The sequence below is a fragment of the Panulirus ornatus genome, chromosome 68, assembly GCF_036320965.1.
Source record: "Panulirus ornatus isolate Po-2019 chromosome 68, ASM3632096v1, whole genome shotgun sequence".
In the NCBI taxonomy this organism is placed as follows: domain Eukaryota; kingdom Metazoa; phylum Arthropoda; class Malacostraca; order Decapoda; family Palinuridae; genus Panulirus; species Panulirus ornatus.
The window spans coordinates 13,668,037-13,692,488 of NC_092291.1; the positions used below are offsets into that span (position 1 = coordinate 13,668,037).

A 24,452-nucleotide genomic window follows, 5' to 3' on the forward strand; every position below is an offset into this window, starting at 1 on the left:
ATATGTCTGTGTGTGTATATATATGTATATGTCTGTGTGTGTATATATATGTATATGTCTGTGTGTGTATATATATGTATATGTCTGTGTGTGTATATATATGTATATGTCTGTGTGTGTATATATATGTATATGTCTGTGTGTGTATATATATGTATATGTCTGTGTGTGTATATATATGTATATGTCTGTGTGTGTATATATATGTATATGTCTGTGTGTGTATATATATGTATATGTCTGTGTGTGTATATATATGTATATGTCTGTGTGTGTATATATATGTATATGTCTGTGTGTGTATATATATGTATATGTCTGTGTGTGTATATATATGTATATGTCTGTGTGTGTATATATATGTATATGTCTGTGTGTGTATATATATGTATATGTCTGTGTGTGTATATATATGTATATGTCTGTGTGTGTATATATATGTATATGTCTGTGTGTGTATATATATGTATATGTCTGTGTGTGTATATATATGTATATGTCTGTGTGTGTATATATATGTATATGTCTGTGTGTGTATATATATGTATATGTCTGTGTGTGTATATATATGTATATGTCTGTGTGTGTATATATATGTATATGTCTGTGTGTGTATATATATGTATATGTCTGTGTGTGTATATATATGTATATGTCTGTGTGTGTATATATATGTATATGTCTGTGTGTGTATATATATGTATATGTCTGTGTGTGTATATATATGTATATGTCTGTGTGTGTATATATATGTATATGTCTGTGTGTGTATATATATGTATATGTCTGTGTGTGTATATATATGTATATGTCTGTGTGTGTATATATATGTATATGTCTGTGTGTGTATATATATGTATATGTCTGTGTGTGTATATATATGTATATGTCTGTGTGTGTATATATATGTATATGTCTGTGTGTGTATATATATGTATATGTCTGTGTGTGTATATATATGTATATGTCTGTGTGTGTATATATATGTATATGTCTGTGTGTGTATATATATGTATATGTCTGTGTGTGTATATATATGTATATGTCTGTGTGTGTATATATATGTATATGTCTGTGTGTGTATATATATGTATATGTCTGTGTGTGTATATATATGTATATGTCTGTGTGTGTATATATATGTATATGTCTGTGTGTGTATATATATGTATATGTCTGTGTGTGTATATATATGTATATGTCTGTGTGTGTATATATATGTATATGTCTGTGTGTGTATATATATGTATATGTCTGTGTGTGTATATATATGTATATGTCTGTGTGTGTATATATATGTATATGTCTGTGTGTGTATATATATGTATATGTCTGTGTGTGTATATATATGTATATGTCTGTGTGTGTATATATATGTATATGTCTGTGTGTGTATATATATGTATATGTCTGTGTGTGTATATATATGTATATGTCTGTGTGTGTATATATATGTATATGTCTGTGTGTGTATATATATGTATATGTCTGTGTGTGTATATATATGTATATGTCTGTGTGTGTATATATATGTATATGTCTGTGTGTGTATATATATGTATATGTCTGTGTGTGTATATATATGTATATGTCTGTGTGTGTATATATATGTATATGTCTGTGTGTGTATATATATGTATATGTCTGTGTGTGTATATATATGTATATGTCTGTGTGTGTATATATATGTATATGTCTGTGTGTGTATATATATGTATATGTCTGTGTGTGTATATATATGTATATGTCTGTGTGTGTATATATATGTATATGTCTGTGTGTGTATATATATGTATATGTCTGTGTGTGTATATATATGTATATGTCTGTGTGTGTATATATATGTATATGTCTGTGTGTGTATATATATGTATATGTCTGTGTGTGTATATATATGTATATGTCTGTGTGTGTATATATATGTATATGTCTGTGTGTGTATATATATGTATATGTCTGTGTGTGTATATATATGTATATGTCTGTGTGTGTATATATATGTATATGTCTGTGTGTGTATATATATGTATATGTCTGTGTGTGTATATATATGTATATGTCTGTGTGTGTATATATATGTATATGTCTGTGTGTGTATATATATGTATATGTCTGTGTGTGTATATATATGTATATGTCTGTGTGTGTATATATATGTATATGTCTGTGTGTGTATATATATGTATATGTCTGTGTGTGTATATATATGTATATGTCTGTGTGTGTATATATATGTATATGTCTGTGTGTGTATATATATGTATATGTCTGTGTGTGTATATATATGTATATGTCTGTGTGTGTATATATATGTATATGTCTGTGTGAGCTTCAAACTTTTCATTTCACTTGACGGAACTACCTTTTACACCATCAACCTGAAGACTATAGGAACTGAACTACAACAATGACAAATGAACCAGCCTCCAGTATCACAGCCTAAAGACTGTGATACTGGAGTCCATTATAAACTACTGCAGTCCACCAGCTTGGAGAATTCAACATATAAGAGCAACACGCGTATTCCTTTGTTCTGTTATACCGTAATTATTGATGAATATGCAGAGAATGATGTAATGAAGTTTTTTCACAAAGTTTTTTGAAGAAGGCCAGTGGGAGAGACATGATGATCAGCAAGATGGCACTACTGATGAGTCATTCAACCCTGTAACATGGTACATTAGAGTGATTTTTCAATCTCCCTCCTAAATATTAGCTTCATTTTTATACATAAAGGAAAAACAAATAATTTCTGCCTACATGTAGCTATACATTATAGATTTAATGGTTCAGCTTATTCAATTTATAGTACTATGGAAAGAAAATAAAATTCAGCTGTTTTATGGAGTTAACCATCAGTTTGAGATTTGAACCATGACAGACCTTTATTCTGCTGGTAGCATCATGAAAAGCTTATTTCATTTTCATTATCCTTCTTGCCTCTGTTTGAATTAGCTTTGAAAATATTGTATCTCTGAGGGAATTTTATTTGTCTAAAAAATCAGGAATTTTCTAATCCTTGATTTTATTTTCATTAAGCTGAAATTCTTTAACCCTTAAACTGAGCTGCAAATCAACAGACAAAAACACATAAGACTGAACACACTAATGTTTTACTACCACTCTTTGAACTGTCCACCTCCAAGGAGCACATACAGGGAAGTCAGGTGACTGTTGGGCACAGCTTGTGAAATATCACACATCATGACCACCAACAGATTGTCATAAAGAGTGCAAATATATCATTTCACCTTGATAAAAGATTTACAACTGGCTATTATAGTCAAATTTTGAATAAAAGTGTTTTTCATGAAAATAAGATTATTTGTTCATTTATTTTTCTCAGTAAAGTTCTGGCTGTGTGAGTGAAATGTATCTATGTAAACATAAAAATACATGTATGCAGAAAAATTAACAACTGATGTGTTATGTGAAATATGCCTGAACAAAAATCCACATATATGCCTACAAAACGAATCATAATTATTATACAGTTACATAAATAACGACTGGAAGTCATGTTTAGATGTTAAAATTTCTCCTCTTCTAAACAGCAGCTCCACTTGTACAAAGGATTGATTCAACGTTGTATAGAGTACTGCTCTAACACCTGGGGTGCTTCTAGCTCTGCATCCTTACTTTAAGTCAAGTCGAAAACAGTCCGACTTATAAACTTTCTCAGGCTAACTTCAAAACCTGACCCCCTTGCCCTACTCTGCACTTCAAAACCTGACCCCCCTTGCCCTACTCTGCACTTCAAAACCTGACCCCTTTGCCCTACTCTGCAATGTTGATTCACTTTCCCTTTTCTAAAGGTAGTAATTTGGTTTTTGCTCCCAAGAGCTGGCCACTTGAGTGCCCCCACCACTAGCTAGACCATGTGATACTCAGCAAGCTGCTGTGTCACATGTTTAACCTGTGGCCATTGGCAACTTAAGGGTGGGCCATTTTGATAACTGTTTCTTTCCCTACACCTCGAAATTCCAGAACACTTTACCTTCTCATATCTTTCCCTATGACTATGAAATGACACATTTTAAGCTGGGTTTTTCTCTTCCTCCACAATTCTTAAATACTTTTCCTTGTCTTTTCTTTTTCCCTTTCATAATCCTCTCTATATTCTAATTAAGGTCTAATCTTGATGTGGACTTCTGTCCATCACAGGAGCTTATAAAAAAGAAGAAGAAAGAGAGAGAAAGAAAGAGGGGGATGAGGGGGTCTGGTTGTAGATATGGGACTGCAGTGTCAATACACTGCACCTGAAAGGTAGAGTATGGATGTGAGCAAATTCAGCCTTTCTTCACCAGTGCCTGGCACTAACTCATTAATGTGGGAAACAGCAAACAAGTATAAAAAGAAAAGAACATCCATGCTACAAAAGAAAGCCCTTCCTGAGTAGCATATTAAGAATTTTTATTCCTCCTTTCTACAAGGTCATTTCAAATGCCTCCATACTATCCAGCTCTTGGAAAATTTAACCCCTTAATGTCCAACTAAAATATCCTATCTAACCCTCAAAATCCACCTTTTTCAATCTGTTTAAAAAAGTTTTGTAACTTTATAATTTCCAGATATTCATATTTATTTATTTATTATACTTTGTCGCTGTCTCCCACATTAGTGAGGTAGCGCATGGAAACAGACAAAAGAATGGCCCAACCCACCCACATACACATGTATATACATACATGCCCACACATACACATACATACCTATACATTTCAACGTACACAAACACAGACATATACATATATACGCATGTACATATTCATACTTGCTGCCTTCATCCATTCCCATCGCCACCCCACCACACATGAAATGGCACACCCCTCGCCCCGCACGTACATGAGGTAGCAATAGGAAAAGACAACAAAGGCCACATTTGTTCACACTCAGTCTCTAGCTGTCATGTGTAATGCATCCAAACCACAGCCCCCTTTCCACATCCAGGCCCCACAAAACTTTCCATGGTTTACCCCAGACGCTTCACATACCCTGGTTCAATCCATTGACAGCACATCCACCCTGTTATACCATATCGTTCCAATTCACCCTATTCCTTGCACGCCTTTCACCCTCCTATATGTTCAGGCCCCAATCGCTCAAAATCTTTTTCACTCCATCCTTCCACCTCCAAATTGGTCTCCCACTTCTCCTCGTTCCCTCCTCCTCTGACACATATATCCTCTTTTTCAATCTTTCCTCACTCATTCTCTCCCTGTGACCAAACCATTTCAATACACACTCTTTTGCTCTCTCAACCACACTCTTTTTATTACATCTCTCTTACCCTTTCATTACTTACTCGATCAAACCACCTCACACCACATATTGTCCTCAAACATCTCATTTCCAACACATCCATCCTCCTCTGCACAACCATATCTATAGCCCATGCCTTGCAACCATATAACATTGTTGGAACCACTATTCCTTCAAACATACCCATTTTTGCTCTCCGAGAAAACATTCTTGCCTTCCACGCATTCTTCAACGCTCCCAGAACCTTCACCCCTCCCCCACCCTGTGACTCACTTCCACTTACATGGTTCATCCACTGATAAATCCACTCCCAGATATCTAAAACACTTCACTCCCTCCAGTTTTTCTCCATTCACACTTACCTCAAAATTGACTTGTCCCTCAACCCTACTGAACCTAATAACCTTGCTCTTATTCACATTTACTCTCAGCTTTCTTCTTTCACACACTTAACCAAACTCAATCACCAACTTCTGCAGTTTCTCACCCAAATCAGCCACCAGCGCTGTATCATCAGCGAACAACTGACTCACTTCCCTAAGCCCTCTCATCCACAACAGACTGCATACTTGCCCCTCTCTCCAAAACTCTTGCATTCACCTCCCTAACAACCCCATCCATAAACAATTAAACAACCATGGAGAAATCACGCACCCCTGCCACAAACCAACATTCACTGAGAACCAATCACTTTCCTCTCTTCCTACATGTACACATGCCTTACATCCTCAATAAAAAATTTCACTGCTTCTAGCAACTTACCTCCCACACCATACTCTCTTAACACCTTCCACAGAGCATCTCTATCAACTCTATCATATGCCTTCTCCAGATCCATAAATGCTAAATACAAATTCATTTGTTTTTCTGAGTATTTCTCACATACATTCTTCAAAGCAAACACCTGATCCACACATCCTCTACCACTTCTGAAACCACACCGCTCTTCCCCAATCTGATGCTCTGTATATGCCTTCACCCTCTCAATCAATACCCTTCCATATAATTTCCCAGGAATACTCAATGAACTTATACCTCTGCAATTTGAACGCTCACCTTTATCCCCTTTGCCTTTGTACAATGGCACTATGCATGCATTCTGCCAATCCTCAGGCACTTCACCATGAACCATACATACACTGAATATCCTCACCAACCTGTCAACAACACAGTCACCCCCTTTTCTAATAAATTCCGCTGCAATACCATCCAAACCTGCCGCCTTGCCAGCTTTCATCTTCAGCAAAGCTTTTACTATCTCTTCTCTGTTTAGCAAACCATTCTCCCTGACCCTCTCACTTCGCACACCACCTTGACCAAAACACCCTATATCTGCCACTCTGTTATCAAACACATTCAACAAACCCTCAAAATACTCACTCCATCTCCTTCTCACTTCACCACTACTTGTTATTACCTCCCCATTAGCCCCCTTCACCGATGTTCCCATTTGCTCTCTTCTCTTACGGACTTTATTTACCTCTTACGGACTTTATTTACCTCCTTCCAAAATATCTTTTTATTCTAAAATTTAACAATACTCTCCACCCCAACGCTCATTTGCCCTCTTTTTCACCCCTTGCACCTTTCTCTTGACCTCCTGCCACTTTCTTTTATACATCCCCCAGTCATTTGCACTATTTCCAAGCAAAAATCATCCAAATGCCTCTCTCTTCCCTTTCACAAACAATCTTACTTCTTCATCCCACCACTCACAACCCTTTCTAATCTGCCCATCTCCCACCTTTCTCATGCCACAGGTATCTTTTGTGCAACCCATCACTGCTTCCCTAAATACATCCCATTCCTCCCCCACTCCCCCTACATAATTTGCTCTCACCTTTTTCCATTCTGCACTCACTCTCTAATGGTACTTCCTCACACAAGTCTCCTCTCCAAGCTCACCTTACGTGAGTCTCACCACTCTCTTCACCCCAACATTCTCTCTCCTTTTCTGAAAACCTCTACAAATCTTCACCTTTGCCTCCACAAGATAATGATCAGACATCTCTGCAGTTGCCCCTCTCAGAACATTAACATCACGCACCTATCAATTAACACGTAATCCAATAATGCTCTCTGGCCATCTCTCCTACTTACATGCGTATACTTATGTATATCTCTTTTTAAACCAGGTATTCCCAATCACCAGTCCTTTTTCAGCACACAAATCTACAAGCTCTTCACCATTTCCATTTACAACACTGAGCACCCCATGTACACCAATTATTCCCCCAACTGCCACATTACTCACCTTTGCATTCAAATCACCCATCACTATAATCCAGTCTCATGCATCAAAGCTGCTAACACACTCACTTATCCCTGGGGATAGGGGAGAAAGAATACTTCCCACGCATTCCCGCATGTCATAGAAGGCGACTAAAGGGGACGGGAGCAGGTGGCTAGAAACCCTTCCCTCCTTGTATTTTAACTTTCTAAAAGGGGAACAGAAGGAGTCTACGGGGAGTGTTCAACTTCCTCGAAGGCTCAGATTGGGTTGTCTGTATGTGTGTAGATGTAACCAAGATGAGAAAAAAGGAGAGATGGGTAGTATATTTGTAGGAAAGGAACCTGGATGTTTTGGCTCTGAGTGAAACAAAGCTCAAGGGTAAAGGGAAAGAGTGGTTTGGGAATGTCTTGGGAGTAAAGTCAAGGGATGGTGAGAAGACAAGAGCAAAGGAAGGAGTAGCACTACTCCTGAAGCAGTTGTGGGAGTATGTGATGGAGTGTAAGAAAGTAAACTCTAGACTGATATGGGTAAAACTGAAAGTGGATGGAGAGAGATGGGTGATTATTGGTGCCTATGCACCTGGTCATGAGAAGAATGATCATCAGAGGCAAAGTGTTTTGGGAGCAGCAGATATTCATATAAGAATAAAAAAATATCCCTTCAGAAGTATTTTTCATCCTCTATTTTCACTGTAATATCTGTTGAAGATTTTTTGGGGTTTCAGCACAATTCACTGTAAAGTGCAAGAGTACTGCCTGCAAGAGTATTGCCTGAGCGTCCAGTGAGTTATAACTCACGTTTCCTCATTTATTTTACATAGTAAAATACTGCTTACTGATTACCATGTTTTATTGTATATAACAAACCTTTTCTTGCTATAATCAATATTGGCTCCACTTTTGCTAGAAAATGCTTTCCTTTCTCATCTTGTTCAACTTTTGATCCTGAAAGAGTCAGTGCCCATAAAGTAACTCTCCACATGATGCTATAATCCCAGATCATCTTCTCCCTACTCCTCTAAATATTGCCAAGAGCTGTTAGATTTCCTTCCTAGAAATTCAAAAAAATGTGCTCCCACTGGCATGGCTGGAGGACGACTGACTGTACAGAGACCATATTGTGCCCTGCCACCTCAGCCATCAACCAAGCTCAGTGAATGGCCATGAAACTGAGGTGCAAAACTTGACATGTAAACAGCAGCTTACAGGCATCACTCAGCTTGCATAAATATCCATCTATTGGGATTAAAGGGTTATAGAAAGTCAAATTCTTTCATTTTTAGGGCCTCCTAAGAATATCAGGTTGCAACTTGACAACCACTGAAGTGGATTGGGAAATAATTTTATATTTTTGAGAAATTATATTTTTGAGAAAGTTTGGTTTCTTCAACTATTACCTGTTGTCTGATGTGTTTCAGGTCTGTGCCTTTTCAAGGGTGCATGCTCAATCTAAAAATTACCTCAATTGCTAGTCCAGATGTCAATAGTTGGTTGGTTAGCAAGGCTTTAAGCCTGTTGACTCCCAGGCTTATCAAGACTGTCAAGTTATAATCACCTCTGGAAAAATTTGTAACACCTTTCAGTGATAAATATAATTCCAAGCGAACTTACACACTCATTATGTATGTAGCCCATGAGTTATATGTTTATGCATGCTAACCAGTTATATCTTTTCATTCAACTGAAATTATATCTTTTCAACTAAAATTGGCTTTTCTTTTTCTCCTTAGTCTTTTTATTTCAGACCCATGATTGCATGTCAAAAAAATCTTCAATTTCATAAAGTTATGTCATTTCATTTTTTGTTTGTCTATGTATTTGCTTGTGCCTCTATTCATGCTTGATTTGGCACCACTTATTGAATCTGATGTAAGCTTTATCAGATTTTTACATTTTCCTTACAAAATTACTTATGCATAAAAGGGACGAATACCCCTGTGCCTCCTTGTGTCCCAACCACCACCAGCACTTTATCCACACCTAAAGAAACATAACTCAATCATAAATTTTCCATGTCTTTAGTGTGAAACACATAGAGTAATCACAAATCTTTTATCACCCTTTCATATTTTGTCACACTGTTTAATGATTTATGAGTGTTCGAAGAAGACTGCCGACTCTTTGAAAGTTTGAAGTCACATAAGACAGATGACTAAACAAATTTTACATTGTTTGAATGTTATATATGCAAAGAGAGGTTGGACAAAATCCATTTTGGTGAATGAAGGCTTTCTCCCTATGAGTGTCATTTCAACATGACAGGGAGGTTCCCCCTCCCCTAACTCTTCTTTTCAGATCTAGTAAATCCATTTTCATGACCAAGAACTGGGTGGCTATACTAAGTCTCAAAGTCATTTCAATGTCTAAGACCAAAACTCACTGTACTTTTTGAATGAAGTGAAATGCATAGCACTATGTAATTGCATACAAAGCTAGTGTACTGTAATCAACTTTCAAAAGACCTTTCCATTCTATAGAAAAAGGAAAAGTAAGTCACTCTTTTAACCACTCTCAGATTTCCATCCAAGAAAACCCATAATTTCATTGCCAAACTTTCTTAGCATCAGTGTCACACAGTGTACAATAGTCAACCTGAGAGTCATTCCACACCTTTTCTGTGTATTACTCTATACATTACTTTTACTTATGAGGACAAGCTTTCCATGAACTAGGTTATTTAGTTACTACAGGGTGACTTTTTACACTGTTAGATTCTGAAAAGTACTATGAACATACCTTCTTTATCCTTAAGTTCATTCCAGGGTTGTACCTTGGCAGTGCCAAACAGGGTAAATACAGTGGCACATATAACATTGGTGACAGCTGTTATGATGAATACAGTTCTCCATGCATGCAGAGTTTGCTGGGGTGAGAATAAAAGAAAACTTAATTCTGTTTATCTAATTCTAGCTCAAGCTAATTCTGTTTAATTCTAGCTCAAGATTTACTTATGTGTTGGAAACATTTGATTTAAGAAATATAACAATCTGTGTAATGATCTGAACTATAAAATTGTGAAGCTTAGATTCTAGATTTCTTAATTCATGACCTTTTAAGATTTCTCATTTTCTTATCATTATACCGCAAACATCAAAAACAGAAAGGAAAATAAACACTCATAGGTAAATTGAGACTGACTTTGCCATTTATGATGACACCAGTGACACCAGGAGCCAGGAAGCCAGTGGCAGCAGATAGGGTGTTGGTGATTCCCTTCAGCGACCCAGCCAGGTTAGGAGCGATATCCTGCTCAGTAATCATAAACCCACTACTGCTAGGCCCATTGGCACTCACAGCCAAGCTCATCAACACAAAGGCCACATCAGCATCACAGTTTATCCAGCACATGATAATCAGAGCAACTGCTGGGATGTATAGTGCTGGATAAGAGAGAATAACATTATCAGAGAATTCTTATCCATATTCAAGTTCTCATATAAGCTAGGCTGAATACTGCTAGATACCGGATTGAGGGCATACACACACAAAACACACACATGCACACCTGGCATTGGCTATTTTCTTTGTGTGTGTACATACATAGGAAGAAAGATATGGTACATACATACTAAATTAAGAGACATGGCAACATAAGAGTAAAATTCTCTGCATAACACACAAACAGTAATCACAAATTCATCAAGAGTCAGTAGTCATTTAAAGAGCAGCTAATCAGCAAAGGACTAAGCAGGAAACTGTAATGATATGTAAGGAAGTGAATAATAAGTTCAAAAGTCCTTTAATATTGGAAGACAGTAGTTCCAACACTCATCACATGGAATTTGGAGGAAATTTTAGAAAACTTTGAGATAACTAGAAAAGACATTAACAGAATAATAAAAGGTCTTGACCCATACAAGGTTCACAGTCCTGATAAAATATCACCATATGAGCTGAATATGAGTGCAGACATGCTAAATAAACCTCCTGAAACACTGTTCAAGATATCACTGAAGAGGGACAAAGTATGAAGAGAATGGAAAAGGGCAAACATCGTATCTACCTATAAGAAAGGAGAACAAGAACAGAAACTGAATTACAGACCAGTCTCACTTATGCATGTGGCCTGTAAAGTTCTGGAAATGAAAGTTAGAGAGAAAATGAATGACTTGGTAGTAAGTAGTTAGTAAGCCACCACCAACAAGGGAGCTATGTTGTTGCTGCTACCCACCTGAGTATTGGGAGGGTTAGTGATGGCTGTGTAGTGAGCCAGCACTTCAGTGGTTATTAATATGCACTTCTCTGACCCAGGTAGATGTTTTTTTTTCTTTCTGTCTCATACACATGTGGACTGCTGTCATTCTGCCCACAAACATACAATCCCTCCTTGTCACACACAAAACCTGACAACACAACCCACAAAACTCATTCTTCATGACTAAATTTTCCTATGGTGAGCACTATCCACTAGCCCTGCCATTTGGCAAAACATGTGGAGGAAGAGATAGAAGTAAAAGGTAAGAACATTAGGTAGAACTAATGGGTAGGAGCATTAGGGAGAAGTAGCAGGTTAGAACACTAGGCAAGAACATTGGGTAAGAACCTCTGGAAACATTGCGATAAGAGTTACCTTCTACCAGTAGCCTCTTAAGGGTGAGGCCTAAAAGGCTAGCAAGTAGCACTAGAGTTCACCACCTATCCATCTGTATCTTGGACCCCCCTTGAGGGGTCCAAGATATAGATAGATACACAAATAGAAATGGATGACATTTTACAAAGGGGAAATTACCAAAATGAGAGGGCACAGTTTTAGGGGGAAGAGGTCATGTCTCACAAACTTCTCTAGTCTCAACAAAAGAATAAGCTCTGTCTTAAAAAAAAGAAAGGCACCGTCTTGCACAGAAGGCTGATTAAGAAGTTGAATCAATGAAGGAGTGATGTAAAGGTCATGAAGGAAGTGAAGAGTACAAGCAGCCTTGAAAGGACCCAATGATATGTTGCTGTTTGAATTCCTTTGCATGTAAGAGCAAAAAATGCTAAAGACAAGACCAGTTGCTGGTATGCATATGACCAAATAGTGGTATAAACAAGACCATGCACTGGTATGTAGAGTCCTAAACACAGATACAAACAGGACCAAGCAATAATATGTACAATAATATTATGAGGCAAGGTACTGACTGATACATACAATACTAAGCACTAGCAATTATGAAACAGACACTGGCATAAATCTATTTAGAGAGCGTACTCCTGTATGCATATGCAAGACGAGACATGAAGATTTGGAAGACTTTTCAATTACATGCATCAGACACAATAACAGTATACATGAGACATCACTGATGACAATAAGGAGAGCCAATATATTGCCACAAGGAAATTATTACTATCATTAGTATACTTAATCACTGTTTCCCACGTCGGCGAGGTAGTGCCAGGAAACAGACAAAGAATGGCACATCCACTCATGTACACACATATATATATATTATTTTATTTATCATACTTTCTTGCTGTCTCCTCACTAGCAAGGCAGTGCAAGGAAACAGACGAAAGAATGGCCCAACCCACCCACATACACATGTATATACATACACACCCACACACGTACATATACATACCTATACATTTAAACGTATACATACATATACATACACAGACATATACATATATACAGATGTACATATTCATACTTGCTGCCTTCATCCATTCCTGTCGCCACCCCACCACACATGAAATGGCACACACACACACACACACACATACACACACACACACACACACAAACAGACGAAAGAATGGCCCAACCCACCCACATACACATGTATATACATACACGCCCACACACACACACACATATACATACCTATACATTTCAACGTATACATACATATACATACACAGACATATACATATATACACATGTACATATTCATACTTGCTGCCTTCATCCATTCCCGTCGCCACACCATCACACATGAAATGGCACACACACACACACAACCCCCTAATTTTGCTACAGGTTGGAGGATAATATGTCAAGGTGAAATACTTGCCGCAATGATGACAGTTTTATGAACTGCTTAATACTACTGCTAGGAAGCTCAAAAACAACGAATGGAACATACATTACAAAAATGACATAAATATGGTATTCATTTCAAATTCACATGGGTCAAAGCACCATTCCTAAACATTTCATTTCTTGGTAACTCCTGGGATTGACTTTATCTGTCTACCATTTGTGAAATGCATCGCAGCTAGCTAACTGCTCAGCAGTTGCATTAAGTGAACCATGACTCACCTAAACCTGTTGAGATTTTCCTGGCCATCTCAACAGTGATTTTGTTTTTGGTGATAAGTGTGTCCACGATGGCTCCCCACCCCAATCCCATCAAGCACTGCAATGTATACGGCACTGCTAACATCAAACCACTCTGTAAAAAGAGTGGAATCTCAGATGTAATCAACTGATTTTTGGGTGACACCATCAAATCTGAGGAACATTTAACTCACTGTGCTTTTGTCTGCACTTTTGTGCATACATGTACACTTACCAAAAACTTATTGAGCCTCTGGCCACACTAGATGTAAAAATGATTCAATCATTGCTAATTACCTTGGAATGGTTGGTATGCCTGATTGTGATAAGCACTTTAAACCTATGACACTGGTATAGGTGCATTTCGTTATATTAAACACTTATTCTTTAAAAAACTGAGTTGAAATATAGCCCTGAAACCTGAATGTGCATTATTGGGTATATCATCAGTATTGACGTGTAGTTCATAGTATAACGTGACCGAATGGTGTCATATATGCATGAACAATGACAGAGAAGTGATATGCCAAACAAACATTTCATTTCCAACACATCCATCCTCCTCTGTACAACCCTATCTAGAGCTCATGCCTTGCAACCATATAACATTGTTGGAACTACTATTCCTTCAAACATACCCATTTTTGCTCTCCGAGATAACATTCTCTCCTTCCACACATTCTTCATCGTTCCCAGAACCTTTGCCCTCCCCCACCTATGACTCACTCCCGCTTCAATGGTTTCATCCGCTGCTAACTTCACTCCAAGATATCTAAGACACTTTACTTCCTCCAATTTTCTCCAATCAAACTTACATCCCAATTAACCTGTCCCTCAACCCTATTGTACCTAATAATATACATACTCTATATGAAAAATCAAGAAATGTATAGGATAACTTTAATGATTTTGCAAATGTAACATTAGCCAGCCTTCACTAAAATCTTATCCTACTATACCACAAATAGAAATGAGGATGTGAAAAACTATGTAATGTTTCTATAACTACCTATTAGTAATCACCCACTTAAAAGGGAAGACTTCTACACTTATAAGGTCCTATCTCTTAAACTTTGCCATACATAGCTTTTAAAGCATTTTTGGACTGCTGGGATTCACACTTTTGTAGTTTAATCTGTTCCAACCATTTACCATCCTTAAACTCATGCTAGCACCTTTTCATATTCTTTTGAAAAAGGTTCATGCCTAGCATCTTCTTGTGGCCTATGGTTACAATGGTATTGCATCTCAAGGAAAAATTATCACTATCAGCTTTGTCGCAGATTTTGTCTTTAAATGTTTTCCTATCAACTACAACCATCTTGCTGTAAACTGAGTGAATTGGTTACTATTTGATTCAATTATCATGAGGGTGCAGAACTTTTCCTCCTTTTCATTAACATTAATGATCACTGAAAGGTGGGCAGATACTGGTGTAAGCTGTGGTGTAAAATGATGAAAAGAAGGGAAAGACTGTGGTTTTCACACTGAAGTTGATGTGGTATTACACCAATCTTTCTAAACAATTCATGAAGGTTTCACCCAAATCCATGAGCTATACATTCTATGGTGGAATGGCCAGGGGCCATAGCCACAAAATTTTGTATTGTCCCACAAAATATATTTTGTTTTGTGTTCCTGTCTCTAAATAAAGCACATATTAGATACTGTACCTATTGTTAGTTACAATGAGGTTGTCTTTACAGAAGCATTTGTTAGAATTGATGCTGTACCTTGTTAAGTTACCTTACCATTGACAGGTAGATCATCTGAAATTGAAGTTCAGTTGTTCAATGCAGCCATAAAGATTTTTAATGTACCTCCCAAAAATATTTGCCTAGTTCCCCAAATCTCAAACTCTAGAACTGAATATGGTCTTATGTTGTCTTGGGATTATTTGAAACAATATTTGATACCTACCCCTATTAAGATATAAATAAAACATAAACAATAAAAAACTCACTCTAGAAATACTGAAAAGGGTTGCTTAATATCAAAATGGACATTTTTTTGAGGACAAAATCCTGTTGTATCTTTCATACTTTTGGATATCTGAACCAAGAAGCTACATACAAGCCTGATGTCAACACTCACCCTGCTAACGTTAAAATGCAGGATGTTGCTGAAGAAAGTCGGCAGTTCGGTGAGGAGAGTGTGGTACTGGAAGTCGTAGCCATAACACGTCAACATTAAAGTCCAAAATGGTACTGACGTTGCCAATGCACGCCAGGGAATGGCCATTGCCTAGTGGAAATGAAATAATTAGTAGGAAGGAGACAAAAAGTGGAATGGAGAGGGTAAAGGATGAAGAAATATGAAGACTGAGACAAAACCATAAGACCAATGCCAGAGGCTATGGTCTAACTAGTGTTCTAACCATCAAGGATGCTCCTGATCCCTCCCTAAACATAAAGAAGTTTACTGGAGTCCAACTTTGATGTAACTAGTCTGCATTTCTTAGTGAAACCAATATACTTTATAAGATATACTGTATTCTTGAACTACATTAACTTATCTCTAAAAATGTGTGGAGAGATCTATTTATCATTTTCAATGAGGAAACTCACTGCCAATGATTTTTTGTTGATGTGGCAGATAATCATGAATATAATCAATCAAACAGATCAAAAATTACATGAACTGTACAATACCTTATTTCTCTTGACAAAGCTCCTGTTGGTTAGGATGTATTTGAGTTCACTGGGGGATATCCTTGGGTGATCTTCAGGCAGATTGTGAGCGAAAAGGAACCAGGGAATACCCCAGATCACACCAACAGTTCCAAACAAATAAAATACTAATGGCCACCCGCCCAAAAATTCCATGTTGCTCAGCCAACCACCAACTAACAAGGATATTATCGTTCCAAAATGCATACCTGAGCAGAAGAAATGGAACAAGATACAGTATTACTATACGCAGATGTTATGCTATATGTTTGAAGTGGATTTCATAAATATACGATGTATACATAAAGAATATGCAGTTTTAGAAGTGGTAGAGGATGTGTAGATAAGGAATTTACTTTGAAGAGTATATATGAGAAATACTTAGAAAAACAAATGGATTTGTATGTAGCATTTATGGATCTGGAGAAGGCATATGATAGGGTTGACATTGATGCTTTGTGGAAGGTCTTAAGAAAATAAGGTGTGGGAGGCAAGCTGTTAGAAGCAGTAAGAAGTTTTTATCAAGGGTGCAAGGCCTGTGTATGAGTAGGAAGAGGGGTGAGTGATTTGTTTCCAGTGAAGGTTGGTCTGCACAGGGGTGTGTGATGTCCCTATGGTTGTTTAATTTATTTCTGGATGGGGTGGTTAGGGAAGTAAATGCAAGAGTTTTGGAGAGAGGGACAAGTATGCAGTCTGTTGGGGATGTGAGGGTCTGGGAAAAGAGTCAAGTGTTGTTTGCCAATGATACAGCACTGGTGGCTGATTCAAGTGAGAAACTGCATAAGTTGATGGCTGAGTTTGGAAAAGTGAGTAAAACGATAGAGTTGAGAGTAAATGTGAATGAGCAAGGTCAATAGGTTCAGCAGGATTGAAGGACAAGTAACTTGGGATGTATGTTTCAATGGAGAAAAATTGGAGGAAGTGAACGGTTTTAGATGTCTGGGAGTGGACTTGGCAGCAAATGGAACCATGGAAGTGGAATACGTCACAGAGTGGGGGAGGGTGAAAAGGTTTTAGGAGCAATGAAGAATGTGTGGAAAGAGAGAACATTATCTCAGTTAGCAAAAATGGGTATGTTTGAAGGAATAGTAGTTCCAACAATATCATATAGTTGCAAGGCATGGGCTAAACATAGGGTTGTATGGGGAGGGTGGATGTGTTGGAAATGAGGTGTTTGAGGACAATATGTGGTGAGAGGTGGTTTGACTAAGTTATGAAAGGGTAAGAGAGATATGTGGTGATAAAAAGAATGTGGTTGAGAAAGCAGAAAAGGGTGTGTGAAAATGGTTTGGACATATGGAGAGAATGAGAGAGGAAAGACTGACAAAGAGGATACATGTGTGGAAGGAACAAGAAGCAGGAAACTAAATTGGAGGTGGAAGGATGGAGTGAAAAAGATTTTCAGTGACTGGGGCCTGAACATACAGGAGGGTGAAAGGCATGTAAGGAATAGAGTGAATTGGAACGATGTGGTATACTGGGGTCAAAGTGCTGTCAATGGACTGAACCAGGGCATGTGAAACATCTGGGATAAACCATGGAAAGTTTTGTGGGGCCTAGATGTGGAAAGGGAGCTGTGGTTTCGGTGCATGACAGTTACAGACTAAGTGTGAACAAATGTGGCCTTTGTTGTCTTTTCCTAGCACTACCTCGAGTGCATGTGAGGGGAGGGGGATGCCATTTCATGTGTGGCGGGGTGGCGATGGGAATGGATGAAGGCAGCAAGTATGAATATGTACATGTGTAAATATGTATATGTCTGTGTATGTATCTGTATGTTTACGTTGAAATGTATAGGCATGTATTTGTGCATGTGTGGGCGTTTATGTATATACATGTGTATATGGGTGGGTTAGGCCATTCTTTCATCTGTTTCCTTGCGCTAACTCACTAGCACGGGAGACGGCGATAAAGTATAATAACAAAAATATATATACTTTATTTATTTACTTACTTTGTCGCTGTCTCCTGTGTTAGCAAGGTAGCGCAAAGAAACAGACAAAAGAAAGGCCCAACCCACCCACATACACATGTATATACATACATGCCCACATGCACATATACATACCAATACATTTCAATGTATACCTACATATGCATACACAGACATACATGTAGATACACATGTACATATTCATACTTGCTGCCCTCATCCATTTCCATCGCCACCCTGCCACACATGAAACCAAAACCTTCCTGAGAACACCAGCACTGCCTGCCTTGCAGTACACTTCATCAAAGCTGAAAATATTGTTATGCTATCTAAAATTTCTTAAACACACCCAGACTGTTATCTTTCCCCACTCAGTATTGTAAGGCTGGGAACAGACTGGGCCCTTGTCCCTTGACCCCATAAGTGCACTGCCCATGGACACCACTAACAGCCTCTATGCGCTATACTATATCAAAGGTTCCTCCCTCACATGAAAAACTTTCAGAATTAGCATTCATGTATATGGTGAGCTAAGCAAATGAATTAATGTTAAGACTATGAAAATCTTGTCTTGTTTATCTAGATGATGTTCTTCATAACAAACAGATCAATACTGCATCCAAAAGTGCAAAATATTTTCTGGGAAGCGAAAAGAACTGAGGACATTCATAAAATATTACTTTCAACTGGGTCTCTAATGGAGGATGCCTTCATGCATTTCCCAAATTATAGGGTGGCTTCCTCCTTCCCTTAGCCCCATCATCCCTAAACAACTTACCAGATAAGACAAAACTGCAGAACTTTGCCTTGTCCTTAGGCGGAATCCACCCCGACATCATAAAGTGCAGGGACGGGAAGGTAACTCCCTGTGAATATTGGTCACAGGTCAAGAAACATATGTGAGATTCATTATACAGTATAATGTAACATGTCATGTTTGTGAGAAATGATCAAACATCAAACAAATCATAAAAGACATAACAGATCAAGGGACTTGTATGTAATATCACAAAAGTACAGATATAATTACTTTTTACCACAGGAGTCCCTTCCATCTTTATGGACTCCTGCAGAGCTCAGGAAGAAGGCCACATTCACTGGTTAGGACAATGGGTCATACAGTGTATTGAAGTGTGTGCATCTATGTGTCTTTTGTCATAATTCCATCATGGACATGAAGGGCCTTAAGATATGTTGTAATGGTTTTACAGTGTTGCATGGATGGGTGATGTCCAAAACACATGTAAGGTGAGACTTATGCTTGTCTGGGGAATGTCACTTCTGAAGGGTGAATGTCTGGTGGGAAGGAGTTTAAGATTGAGCTGGGAGGGAAGATGTTTTGCACTTGAAGGTTATCTCAGCATTTGTGTTTTATCTGTGTTATTTATGTCTTTTGGGGTGGGGGAATCTATGAGCTGAGGTTGCTGCAGTTTGACGAAGGGGTTAGCTTTTTATCATCACCAGGGGGATGGTGGTTAGTAATGGAGTAGTTTAGATGGGAGGGGTCTAGTTTTGTTACACAGAACTGAGTGCTGAGCATGTTGAGGTGGAATTGTATTGGGAAGACTTTTGTTTTACAGAGTAGGAGTTGAGTGTTTGTGGTACCTAGGCACCAAGAGATTGTTCTAAGAGCACAAACTGGGTAGTCTGCAATTGTTATGTTTGCTTTTGAGAAGGTGGAAGACTACATGTGAGGCAGAATTCTGGGTGAAAGCAGATGAATTACTTGTCCAAATCCAGTACCAGTAAGTGGTTTGCGAACATTTAGTTGGTTTACTGTTTTTATGTCAGTTTGATATTGTAGGGAGTAAATGTCATGTGACATACATTATGCCAGACCCATAGCTCACATGCATGACTTACACGCTTTTACCTTTGAGACATGCACGAGGCTTTCATGTGTGTAATTTGCCACACTCTCATCTGTATACTGACTTAAGAGCCTTATCTTTGTGGCCACCTGGGTCTCTCCCATGTGTTGCACACAAGTCTTATCAGCTGCACACGAGCAGCTCATGCAAGATTCTGCTCCAAATCTCACTTATACAACATATGTGAAAGTCATATTTGCCTATCACACTCTGGTAAGCCACAAAGGGTTTACACAACTTCTGAATGGAACCTGTGTGACAAACCTAAGCCCATCTGTGCAACACAACTCACAAGTAAAACTGTGTGGACTTAACACATGACAATGGCACTTGTACACAGCATTCAAGAAACTCACTTGTGCTACACCCTCCAGAACCCTTAGTGTGATGAAAAGCTCCTTGGAGATGGAAACACATAGAGGGGAGAGAAGCGATAGGAATGAAGAGATCACCACACCTAGACCAAACACTATTCGCCCTCCAAGGAACTCAGCAACGCGTCCACCCAACAAGTTGCTTGTAGAGTAACCATAGAAAAAGGCGCCCAACACCAGTCCTTGAGTCTTCCCATCCCAGTCAAAGTCTCCTTCCTGGTGGTGAGAATGGCAAGAGTTAGAGCAGATCTCGGGTTAGCAGATGGTACTGAGGGTGGGGCAGGAATCAGCAGATGGTTATAAGAGTGAAACAAGGATCAAAAAGTGGTGGTGAGGGCAGGGCAGGCCCAGCAGGTGATGGTGAGGATGGGAGATGGGGCATGGGTGACCAGGTGGTGGTGAAGACAGGGCAGGACAAGGAAGTTGTGAAGGTAGGGTAGGGGTCAGCAGGTGGCAGTACAGGCAGGGTAGGGTTTCCATCCTGTAACAGGTAAGACATGGATGGAAACAACAGCAAGTAAGACACTGATGGACATTGCTACAGGTGAACACTAAAGCAAGTAAGACACAAGCGGACACTATTACAAGTGAGACACAGGTGGACACTACTACAAGTGAGACACAGGTGGACACTACTGCAAGTGAGACACAGGTGGACACTATAGCAGGTGAGAGACAGAGGTGGACACTATAGCAAATGTGAGACACAGGTAGACACTACAGCAGGTGAGAGAGAGGAGGTGGGACACCGAGCTAGACGCGACGTAGGCGAAGACACTCACCAGAACATCATCGTTTGAGTAATTGTAGCGGGATTGGCAGACGTCGGTGAGGTTGTTGGTGTGGTTGTTATTGGGTGCCGTGCCCACCATGGATACGATGGTGATAGAGAGGCTGACCCGCGTCAGGTAGAGCACCGAGCTTCCTAAGAACCCCAGGAGCCCCAGGGTATGCCGGGCACCCCAGCAGGAAACCCCTAGAACAGATAACCAGTGTTGCAAGTAACGTTTTCTGTTCCAACCTGTTTCTACATCCCTCTCGTCTCTAACAGCTCAGCCTTTCTCCCGGGAATAATTTAAGTTTATAGCAAACATCTGATAAATAATCATGAGTTTAATTAACTTCTGATTAGTTTCAGATTGAGAACTTTATTTGAAAAAATGTTACCTCATATGCCTCTTTAGTCTCATCAATCGAAAATGTAATTGTTAATATCATTCTGATTTATATTTTCAGATCCACAAGCCTAAGACACGAATCTTACGAATCATTGACAGAAAAGCCTTGCCACCATAATCAATTGTTGATTTTCGGGTTTCGAAATTTACTATGAGCACCGATCTGTAGCTCATTACGTAAAGTTAAAAGGAAATCTCCTATAGTATGGAAGCATAAGAGACTGTTGGTAACATTAAGTTGGATTTTACTTAAGGAGGAGCCACACTAACATTCCTTTCGTCAATTTCCTGAATCCCCTAATTCTATTATGCAGTCACACATGAATTAGAAATAAGAGGCCAGTCATTTCATTTACATAAACAGGCAAATTAGTGTTTACTGTCCCACAAATAACAATGAGACCCTAAATACATATATAAGGCTGCAGTCTACTAACTTACTTGCTCATAATGTGGAGTGGAACCTTGCGCGGGTAGGGCAACCCACGTCTAGGGTGCCAACGTGGCGTAAATGTAAATAAATCAAATGAGTTGTTTTCAAGCTCCTCAAGGCTAATATAATAAATTTGATATTTAGTTTTTAAAGATTTTAAATAAAGGTACATCATGGATACAACATTAATCATTTTGAACGATCATCTATTTTATGAAAGGGAAAATTTGCACCCACGAGTATAGATCTTGAGTAACAAAACTGAAAACTTATGCGAGCAAGATTAATTATTTTCTTTTATTCGATGGATCCCGAAATCGACCTAAAATAATCAAAAATGGCGACGTTAAATGTACACAACAAGTGCTAATATAACGCCAACTTTAACCTTATCTGTGCGTAACCGAAATACTATATTTTTTGGCTCATGCGGAAAAAGTAAAATACTCTTCTTTTTCAACCATTGATTGGGTACATACAAGATACAAAAGAGATCTTTGTGTTCTTATGTACTGAGAACAAACTGTATGTTCTTGAACATGTGTTTGAATTATTCGGATGATAAATACAATCTCTTAGTCGAGATTAGATTATCATGATAACGGCGACCAGTTTTTTATTGATATATCTGTGTATATCATGGTATAAAACAGCTGATATTATTTATCAAATAAGTCTTGTTCAATAGAATTAATCAATATGCTTTTAAATGAAAGGGTAATTTCATTTTAAACATGTCAGTGTTTTGTGAAGGTGAAACTGACAGTGGTGATTCCAGTAATAATCTAGATAAATATCTGAAATGATCATATATATATATATATATATATATATATATATATATATATATATATATATATATATATATATATATATATATATATATATTGATTTAGTATATCGTATAGCTCTGGGGGAGGGTTACCTCCACACCCCGCTCCTCTTGGATATCTCCCTCAACAAAGTTAACAGATATCATGCTGGACAATGTCAAACCAGGTCAGTCTACACTTAAAGAGGCAAGATATGGTAAACGACTCCGTTTCATATGGACAAGTTCTTCAGTTTAGGAAATAATCTTACGACTACAGAACACTGTAGGAACTCAGGATGCAGAATGCAAGACAGTTTCATGAATATCTCTTTAATGGCAGGTTTAGACTTCTCTCAAGCAGATTACGTGAAGAGGAAATCTGGATGTATGAGCAATGAAACACCTGAAGAGAATATCAGTTACATGAAGAGATGGGACAACGAGTTTATACTTTGACCATGAACAGTGGGTTAAGATATGATAATATAATGATGATTACTAGACTTACCTCCCGCAACCTGCTCGTCATCAGACTGGCCAAGATAATGTGACGTATCGACTTTGCAGCTTCCCTCCTCCTGTCTTCCTGTATCACACTCCTCTTCATAGTCTAGAGCTTCGTTGACTGCTCCAGAAAGTTGCTTGACTCTCTTACGCGATCCCGTGAGAGTCACTCCATCTGTCGCGCCGATATCAGACAGAACAGAGCCACCAGGGTAAACCATTGTCATGTACTGATTCTGTGCGTGGGAGAACAACAGAACAATTTTAGTCCATGCTGAGGTTCCATGATCATGAAATACTTTTGAAAACGAAGTTGATGTGAAGAGTTCGGATGATGTGCGTAATAAGTAACTGGCGCCGGTGTGGTTGGCATAGGATGAATAACCTCTGCATTATCAAACATGTAGGACTACAAGTATGATGTAAACATTCCTGTATCATCCTTGATATTAGAGAGGCTATCATACCAAACCCTGAAGCATATCTAAACCGGCTTCAGCATTCTTTACGGGAAGTGAAGTTTTTCGAAAAAGATTCTTACCTTTCCAGCAGGAGACCTTGATGTTTCATTTAAGTAAATTCTTTTCTAATAGAAATAAGATTGCTAAAATCAAATCATCCAAAGGTCGTCCACCTTAAAGATTTTCAGAGTAGTTATAGAATACTTCTGTGTGAAAGTTTTCCAGGTAAAACAAGTGAGAAAAATACTTACAATTATCAATAATCAAGTACTCCGTATGGTTATATAATGTTGTTAATGGACAGCAGTAACAACAGGCAACCGTCTGCTATTTCACGATATTTAATTTGTTCAGCTGTCTTCTGTATTTCGGTACTATTTCACATCACCACTTTTCACTATTACTAGCCGAGGCCGGCTGCATTTAAACAATAAACAGTGCTTACCACTATCATGT

At 38.2% G+C, this 24,452-nt stretch overlaps 1 protein-coding gene across 10 annotated transcripts in view; it reads right to left on the minus strand.

Moving 5' to 3' along the window:
- LOC139747384 (sialin-like) overlaps window positions 1-24,452 on the minus strand; it is a 64,290-nt gene extending 39,838 nt beyond the window's left edge. For 2 of the 10 annotated variants that reach the window (XM_071659663.1, XM_071659660.1), the window contains exons 1-10: window positions 24,248-24,450; window positions 23,540-23,771; window positions 21,389-21,582; window positions 20,589-20,822; window positions 19,140-19,227; window positions 16,411-16,637; window positions 15,854-16,003; window positions 13,742-13,874; window positions 10,633-10,874; window positions 10,231-10,357 (exon numbers count right to left, since the gene is read on the minus strand). In XM_071659663.1, the coding sequence (XP_071515764.1) occupies window positions 10,231-10,357; window positions 10,633-10,874; window positions 13,742-13,874; window positions 15,854-16,003; window positions 16,411-16,637; window positions 19,140-19,227; window positions 20,589-20,822; window positions 21,389-21,582; window positions 23,540-23,762 (1,618 nt within the window). In that variant the 5' untranslated portion in view covers window positions 23,763-23,771; window positions 24,248-24,450. Of the gene's footprint in view, window positions 1-2,333; window positions 2,666-10,230; window positions 10,358-10,632; window positions 10,875-13,741; window positions 13,875-15,853; window positions 16,004-16,410; window positions 16,638-19,139; window positions 19,228-20,588; window positions 20,823-21,388; window positions 21,583-22,225; window positions 22,339-23,539; window positions 23,772-24,247 lie in introns of those variants that run through there. The other 8 variants (XM_071659658.1, XM_071659659.1, XR_011712384.1 and 5 more) reach the window with 7 other exon arrangements.